The sequence below is a fragment of the Physeter macrocephalus genome, chromosome 14 (genome assembly GCF_002837175.3).
Source record: "Physeter macrocephalus isolate SW-GA chromosome 14, ASM283717v5, whole genome shotgun sequence".
NCBI classification, from domain to species: Eukaryota; Metazoa; Chordata; class Mammalia; order Artiodactyla; family Physeteridae; genus Physeter; species Physeter macrocephalus.
This window is the reverse complement of record NC_041227.1, coordinates 89,421,654-89,430,134: the sequence shown is the minus strand read 5'-3', so window position 1 is coordinate 89,430,134 and position 8,481 is coordinate 89,421,654. Positions and strand designations below refer to the sequence as shown.

The 8,481-nt window shown below is 48.9% G+C and overlaps 1 protein-coding gene across 1 annotated transcript; it reads right to left on the bottom strand.

The window, feature by feature from the left end:
• Window positions 1-3,791: 3,791 nt before the first annotated feature.
• CLEC10A (C-type lectin domain containing 10A) lies at window positions 3,792-7,836 on the bottom strand. Its single transcript, XM_055090392.1, has 8 exons — window positions 7,470-7,836; window positions 6,028-6,144; window positions 5,621-5,716; window positions 5,453-5,524; window positions 5,031-5,117; window positions 4,790-4,941; window positions 4,419-4,525; window positions 3,792-4,290 (listed from the first exon to the last, which is right to left on the bottom strand). The coding sequence occupies exons 1-8, from the start codon at window positions 7,534-7,536 to the stop codon at window positions 4,134-4,136; spliced, it is 855 nt and encodes a 284-aa protein (XP_054946367.1). The 5' UTR covers window positions 7,537-7,836; the 3' UTR covers window positions 3,792-4,133.
• Between the last annotated feature and the right edge of the window lie 645 nt (window positions 7,837-8,481).

Sequence of the window (8,481 nt, the reverse complement as noted above, 5' to 3'; positions counted from 1 at the left end):
GGCCTCTCACTGTCGTGGCCTCTCCCGTTGCGGGGCACAGGCTCCGGACGCGCAGGCTCAGCGGCCATGGCTCACGGGCCCAGCCGCTCCGCGGCACGTGGGATCTTCCCGGACCGGGGCACGAACCCGTGTCCCCTGCATCAGCAGGCGGACTCTCAACCACTGCGCCACCAGGGAAGCCCTGGGTTCCAGTATTTTGTGCCCACAGAACTCACTGGGTACTGCTTCTCCTTATGGAATCTCTTGCATATTGGGCAGTGTCTTCTGGACCCATCAGTTCCAGGTCCCCTCAAGAGCGCTTTCCATCAAGACCTCTCTCTGCTCCATCCTGATGATTTTCATGTGATGCTGGTGGGCAGGGTAAAGTGAAAGGGTGCTGCTTCCTGGGAGCTAAATTTTGTTTTTCCCATACCTTCCCTCTGACATCACCCTCTTTATTTTTAATTAACATTAATTGAGACACTCCCATATGCCAGGCACTTTTCTTGGTACCAGTACAGTAATGAATGGGTCCTGTCCTCTCTTAATGGGAACCTTTAGCTTTGAGCTGTTTCTCCATGACTGACATGCTTCCCCTGGTATGCTAGATTGTTTGAAAAATAGCAATTTCCACCCCTCCCTATACCCATTCTCTCCACAATATGGCTTTGTAGTTCCTCCCATCAAAAGGTGGAGTCTATTTCCCAACTCTCTGAATCTGGGCTGCCTTGTGATCTACTTTGGCCAATAGGATGCAGCAGAAGTGATGCTTCAGTTCCAAACCTAAGGCTCCAGAGTCCCTGCAACTCTTCAAATTACTCTCTTGGAACCCTGCCCAAACACTATGCAAACAAGTCCAGGTTAGCCTAACATGGTCCATTACCCCAGCCCATTACTCCAGCCCATAGCCAGCCAAATGTCAGACACGGCAGAGAGGCTATCCTAGACTAGCCAGCCCCCAGCCAACCCACCACAAATGCATGAACCAGTCCAGCTAAGACGAGCCACGCCTGGCCAGACCAAAAAACCACCCAGCTGATCTACAGACTTGTGAGGTATAATAAATGCTTGTTGTTTTAAGCCACTGCGCATTGGGGTGGTTTGTTACATAGCAATAGCTAGCCAATACACCTGGGATCTTATCTACTTTTCCCAACAACTCTGGGATCTTCAAAGAAATGAAAGAATTACCTTTCCTTATTACCCTAAATTTACCTGACTTTTAAGTGACAGAAAAAGAATTGAACTCAAATCTATATGGAAGGAAAATGCTCTTTTCACAATAACATAGGGCTTTCCAAGACCTCACCTAGCTTCTCCATTCTGCCATTTTAAGGTTGTTAAAAATCAGGTGACATGAAATACATCCGACTTCACAAAAGAGTATATACTGTGTGATTTCATTCATAAGAAATTCTAGAGTAGGCAAAACCAATTAGCTGTGAAAGAAAGCAGATCATTAGCTGCCTGGGGACAAATAAGTGGGTTAGACTGCAAAGGGGTATAAGGGAACTTTGGGGGGTGATGGAAAATGTTCTATCTTCATTGGAGTGGTAGTTACCTAGGTATTCATATTTGTCAAGAGTCATCTCTACTCTTTAAGTGGGTGCATTTTACTGGGTAAGAATTACACCTCAATAAAGCTGATTTTCGGTACGCGGGCCTCTCACTGTTGTGGCCTCTCCCGTTGCGGAGCACAGGCTCCGGACGCGCAGGCTCAGCGGCCATGGCTCACGGGCCTAGCTGCTCCACGGCATGTGGGATCTTCCCGGACCGGGGCACGAACCCGTGTCCCCTGCATCAGCAGGCGGACTCTCAACCACTGCGCCACCAGGGAAGCCCAAAGCTGATTTTTAAGGTTAAAAAGAAACAGAAGTTGGTGAGGATGTAGAGAAAAAGAAACCCTTAGGCACTGTTGGTGGGAATGTAAATTAGTGCAGCCAGTATGGAAAGCAATATGGACGTTCCTCAAAAAATTAAAAATAGAAGTACCATATGATCCAGCAATTCCACTTCTGGGTTTATATCCAAAGGAAATGAAAACAGGATATCAAAGAGATATCTGCAGTCTCATGTTCACTGGAGCATTATTCACAACAGTCAAGATATGGAAACAACCTGAGCGTCTATCAGTGGATGAATGGATAAAGAATAATATAATATTCTACCATATATCCATTATATAAATGTATATATAAAATGATGGAATATTACTCAGCCATGATAAAGAAGGAAATTCTGCCATTTGCAACAGTATGGTTGGAACTTGAGGGCATTTATACCAAGTAATATAAGCCAGACAGAGAAAGACAATACTGCATGGTATCACTTACATGTAGACTCTTTAAAAAAAAAAAAAAAAGTCACATTCACAGATAGAAAGTAGAAGGGTAGTTGCCAGGGCCCGGGAGTTGGGGGGAACAGGGAGAGGTTGGTAAAAGGGTAGAAACTTTCAGCTATAAGATGAATAAGTTCTGAGAACCTAATGTAAAACACGGTGACCATGTGACCAACAAGGGATTAATTTCTGAAACTTACAAACAGCTCATGCAGGTCAATATCAAAGAAACAAACAACCCAATCAAAAAAATGGGCAGAAGACCTAAATAGACATTTCTCTAAAGAAGACAAACAGATGGCCAAGAAGCACATGAAAAGCTGCTCAACATCACTAATTATTAGAGAAATGCAAATCAAAACTACAATGAAATACCACCTCACACCAGTCAGAATGGCCATCGTCAGAAAGTCTATAAACAATAAGTGCTGGAGAGGGTGTAGAGAAAAGGGAACCCTCCTACACTGTTGGTGGGAATGTAAATTGGTACAGCCACTATGGAGAACAGTATGGAGGTTCCTTAAAAAACTAAAAATAGGGAATTCCCTGGTGGTCCAGTGGTTAGGACTCCACACTGTCACTGCCAAGGGCCCAGGTTCGATCCCTGGTGGTGGGGGAACTAAGATGCCACAAGCTGCGTGGCACGGCCAAAAAAAAAAAAGAGAGAGAGAGAGAAAGAAACTAAAAATAGAGCTATGATAAGATCCAGCAATCCCACACCTGGGCATATATCTGGAGAAGAACATTGTTCAAAAGGATACATGCACCCCAATGTTCATTGCAGCGCCGTTTACAATAGCCAAGACATGGAAGCAACCTAAATGTCCATCGACAGATGAATGGATAAAGAAGATGTAGTACATATATACAATGGGTATTACTTAGCCATTAAAAAGAATGAAATAATGCCATTCACAGCAACATGGATGGGCCTAGAGATTATCATACTAAGTGAAGTAAGTCAGACAAAGACAAATATCATGTGATATTGCTTATGTACAGAATCTTTAAAAAAATGATAGAGATGAACTTATTTACAAAACAGAAACAGACTCACAAACTTAGAGAACGAACTTATGGTACCAGGAGGGAAGGGTTGGGGGGAGGGATAGATTGGGAGTTTGGGATTGACGTGTACACACTACTGTATTTAAAATAGATAAATAATAATAATAAAATAAAACAGATAACCAACAAGGACCTACTGTATAGCACAGGGAACTCTGCTCAATACTCTGTAATAACTTAAATGGGAAAATAGTTTGAAAAAGAACAGACACATGTATATGTATAACTGAATCGCTTTGCTGTACACCTGAAACCAACACATTGTTAATCAACTATACTCCAATATAAATCAACTGTACTCCAATATAAGATAAAATTGTTTTTTTAATAAAAAAATAAAAAAAAACACAGTGGCCATAGTTGATAACACTGTATTGTATAATTGAAATTTGCTAAGAGAGTAGAACTTAAGTGTTCTCACCAAAAAAAAATAGATAAATATGTGAGGTCATGGATACGTTCATTAACTACATGGGGGAGTCCTTTCACAACGCATACATGTATCAAATCACGATGTACGCTTTAAATATCTTACAATTTTGTATGTCAATTATACCTCAATAAAGCAGAAATTTTTTAAAAAAATACCTTAGGAACTCTAGATAATCTTTTAAAAGTTAAGGGGGAAAAACAAACCCAACTCAAAACAATGGCAGCGCTCCAATCTCCCAGGGCTTATTCCTCTCCCACGAGGAGAAGCTCACCCTCCCCCAGCCCCGCCATTTCCTTGGCCAGGTGGTCCGCTCCCCTAGCTGCCCTGGCCCAGCCCAGCCTCGCAGGTCCAGTGGTAGGGTCTCTGGCACGCGTCGTCATTCCACTTGCCATCGGGGTGGAAGTGGGCACAGTCCTCACCCCCACCCAGCCCGTGCCCTTGCCAGTCGTCCGGCTGGCCTGGCTTCCAGTTCCTGAGGGGAGAGGACAACAGGCAGCTAGGGAGGCACAGAATCCAGGTCAGGGCGAAGGGGCTGAGGGTCAGACCCTGGAGGAGCCGAGCCGAACGAGGAAGAAGGGAACAGAAACCCGGGGCACTCACTTGAAGTTGGTCTCATAGTCCGTCCCATCGGCCCATTTCCAGACCCCATCCAGATCACTGAGGCCCATCCAGGTGTAGGAGGAGCCTATATGGGCCTGGACAAAATCCTGGGACAACAGAAGGGCAGTGGTGACTTCTCCCCACCCTGCCAACTCCTTGGACTAGCAGTTCTGAACTTCACGTGTTCATTAAACCCGTCGAGGAGATTCGGGGTGTTTATCCCAACGCCCGGGGCCAATTAAACCTCTGAGGGTCCGGCTCAGACGGCAGGCGTTGTTAAAAGCTCCCCAGGTGACGCCAATATGTAGCCAAGGCCGAGAACCATTCTCTTCAATGGGACGTGTCTTGGACCTGCGCTCTAGGGGCCTCACCTGTTCCTCTCTGGAGTTGATGACCACCAGGTGGGCGTCCTCCAGCTGGCAGTACTTCTCAGCCTCGGGCCAGGGCTTTCCCGAACGAGAGAACCAGTAGCATTTGCCTTCATGCTCCAGCCAATTGGTAGGACAGCAGTTGTTTTGCGAGCCTAAGGGGTCGGGGCAGGGGAGGGTCTGAGATGCTGTCCAGGGGGACGTGGGCAGACACTGGGGCCGCCCCACCCCATGCAGCCCTCACCATTGCTCTGGAGAGCAGCCATCTTGCAGGTCAGGGAGTTCAGGTTCTTGACCAGCTGCTGGACTCGCAAGAGCATTTCGGAATAACCTGGGACGCACACGGATGGGCAGCGGGGACAGTGCCCTGGGTGTGGCTTCTGCTCCTTGAGTCCCTGGAGACCAGAGGTCCACGCCCGGGGCCCAGCCTAGGAACCCCCTTGCCCTCCCACACGCCTCATGCCCAGGTGGAGGGGAGCCGGGGCCTGACCTGCTTTGAGTTCCTGCAGCTGGTTCTCCAGGCTGCTCTCCAGAGACAACACCTTGTCATTCAAGCTACGGGCTGGAGGGGAGGGCACTCAGCGCCACGTGACTGCTCCCATTTCTCCCCCGCCCCTGAGTGCCTGGCACTCACCCCTGCGCACACTCTCCCGAAGGGTCTCTCACCTGCTTGCAGCTCCTGCCTGTGAGTTTCCACCTCAGCTTTCAGAGATGTTATCATTTCTTGCAAACTTCCACCTGGAGAACACAGGGACTCGGGGCTCAGGAGTCAGTTCCTCCCCCTCGCCCACCGCACCCAACCCCAGTCCAGAGCCTCTTCCATACCAGGCTCACCCTGGGATTTCAGTGCCTGGACCTCAGCCGTAGTGTTTGAAGTGAAGTTGCTGAAAGTTGTTCTCAGGGTTGCCAGGTCCCTCTGAAACTTGGAATCTGATCAGGCGGATGAGACCATCAGTGCTAAGGGTTATCAGACCGTCTGTGCCAGCACTGGGCAGGGCACTTGACATGCATTGTGTCACTGGGTCCCTACAGCGTGACCCCACCCAAAGGGATGGGCACTATTGTTATACAATATTGCAGGTGAGGAAACTAAGGCTTAGAGAGGGGACGTAATTTGACCTCATTCCCCAACTGATAAGTGACAGGGCCAGCAGTCATCCTCATTTATCACTCTCGCCACCAGTGCCCCCACCACTGCACCCCATTATTTCTCTCTTCCCTGCCCACCCTGTGCCCCTCACTTTGGGATCCGATCACACAGATGCCGACCAGCAGGAGGAGGCTGAGGCCCAGGGAGAGCAGGAAGGAGCGGGTGCTGGAGAGGAGCCGCTGCAGGAAGGTCTCGAGGGCAGGCAGCCCTGCAAGAGGACAGGGTGTCAGGACGAGGAGGGTCCAGGACGTGAGAGAGCCGGGGAGGAGGATAGGGCCACGGGGACCTGCAGGGAGGAGGCTGCTGCCGTGGATGCCGGGGGGAGGCTGGACAAGGAGAACTGTGGGCGGGGGGACGTCCAGGCCACTGACCCCTCATGGACCAGCACAAGTGCTCCGTCACACAGGCCCCTCACACCCCTGGGGACACATGTACACAAAGACACACAGACAGGGGATGATGGCGGTGTATAAGGTCCTATCATCAGAGCTGGGGCACGAGGCAGGAGGACCCAGGGAGAGAGACGGCGACTACCTTAGCAGGCTCACATTCATCAGTGAAAACAAGTTAGAAAATGGGTTTACTAATATGGGGCCCATTGCACTTCCCCATAAGGAACACACACTGCTGACCTCTGGATTAATAAGCAGAAGTGCAAGTAGGGCATATCTATAGGAGAGAAGAGATTTACTGTTGGCCGTTAAGGTAAAGGCTCTATGAAGAAGTTATTCCTCAAGACTTTGGAAATAAGGCCTTCCTGGTGGTGCAGTGGTTAAGAATCCGCATGCCAATGTATAGGACACGGGTTCGAGCCCTGCTCCGGGAAGATCCCACATGCCGCAGAGCAACTAAGCCCATGCGCCACAACTACTGAGCCTGCACTCTAGAGCCCAAGAGCCACAACTACTGAGCCCACGTGCCACAACTACTGAAGCCCGCGTGCCTAGAGCCCGTGCTCCGCAACAAGAGAAGCCACCACAACGAAGAGTAGCCCACGCGCAGCAACAAAGACCCAACGCAGCCAAAAATTAATTAATTAATTAATTAATTTTTAAAAAAAAGACTTTGGAAATAAAAGAAGGAATAATAAAATTATGGAAAATGTACACTAGGTGCTTTTTAACATGCCCAGGGTGGGAGGCAACAATCATTATGGCTGCAATGGTTTTAAAAGACAATATTAGCAATTTCCTTCAGTGTAATTAACCTGGGTCTATGTTTTTGTTATTCCTGGATTTGTCCATAATAATAATAGCTACAATAAATAGCCAGTAAATCTTTTCAGTGGCAAAATTTAAAAAAAAAGAGAGAAAGAAAATGGGTTTACTCTCATGCCCTTCCCCAGGAAGCCAGGACCACTGTGGACCTTGAATCGTGTTTATATTGGGGTCCCCAGAGGCTGGGGCCTCCCCTTCAGAGTAAGAGACCCCACCAGTACATATGGTAGAGGTACAGACATGACACAACAGCAGAAATCCTTCTAAACATATTCAGAGGAGATTTTAGGAAAGACTGTTTCCCCATTCATCTTACCATCTGTAACCCCCTGGCTTTTCTTCTCACTCTCCAAGTACTGGAGGTCTTCATACTTCACTGACATGTTTGGACCAACACGGCCTCTGAGGCTGTCGGAGCTGAAGTAGAGGCAGGGCCAGCGGCCAGGCTGGGGAAGGAGCTGGGATAAAGGTGGAGGCTGGGACCAGGTAGGACCCGCGGGCAGGGCTGGAGATAAGGGAAGAGATGAGGGTTGAGAAGAAGCCCGGGGTCAAGGCTAGCAACAGGGATGGGCTTGGCTTTGCAGCTGAGGTCAGAAATGGGGTCAGGATTGGGCTTTGAGCTAGGGTCAGGTTGAGTTTGGGGTTGACAGTGCAGGTAAAGTTGGAGCTAAACGTATTGCTAGGACTGGGTCTAACACTGGGAGCTGGAACCCAGGTTGCGTCTCCTGCTAGGATTGGGGTCAGTACTCATGTTGAAGCCATGGATGGAGTTGGACCTAAGCTTGGTGCTGAAGTTGGAAATAGGAGAGAGCTGAGGTTCAAGCTTGGCTGGGGGCTGGTGTTGAGATTCAAGCTGACTTGGGACTTCCCTGGCGGTCCAGTTGCTGGGACTCCCCGCTTCCACTGCAGGGGGCACAGGTTCGATTCCTGGTTGGGGAACTAGGATCCCGCATGCCGCACTGCACGGCCAAAAAAACCACGAAGGTTCAAGCTGACTCTGGGGGTGAAGATGCCATTGGGGTTAAAGGAGGAACTGGGGTTGGTACGGGGTTCGGCTGGAGTGGGGGCTGAAGACAGGGCTAGAACTGGGTTAGAGAAGTTGTTGAGTGTGAGTCTCAGTTTGTGACTGAGGTTGTGGCTGCCATAATTCAATCTGCATCCAGTAAAGGGAAGAGAGTCTAAAATCTCCGCTCAGTCATTACATCCCCAAGCTTCCCCCTCATATATCTTCCCATTCAGTCTCACCTAAGACCCACAGTCCCCTCTCCCTGCTTTCTCTGACATCCTCCCTGCCCCCTTAGCCTCACCTGCATCCCCCACCTGGTTAC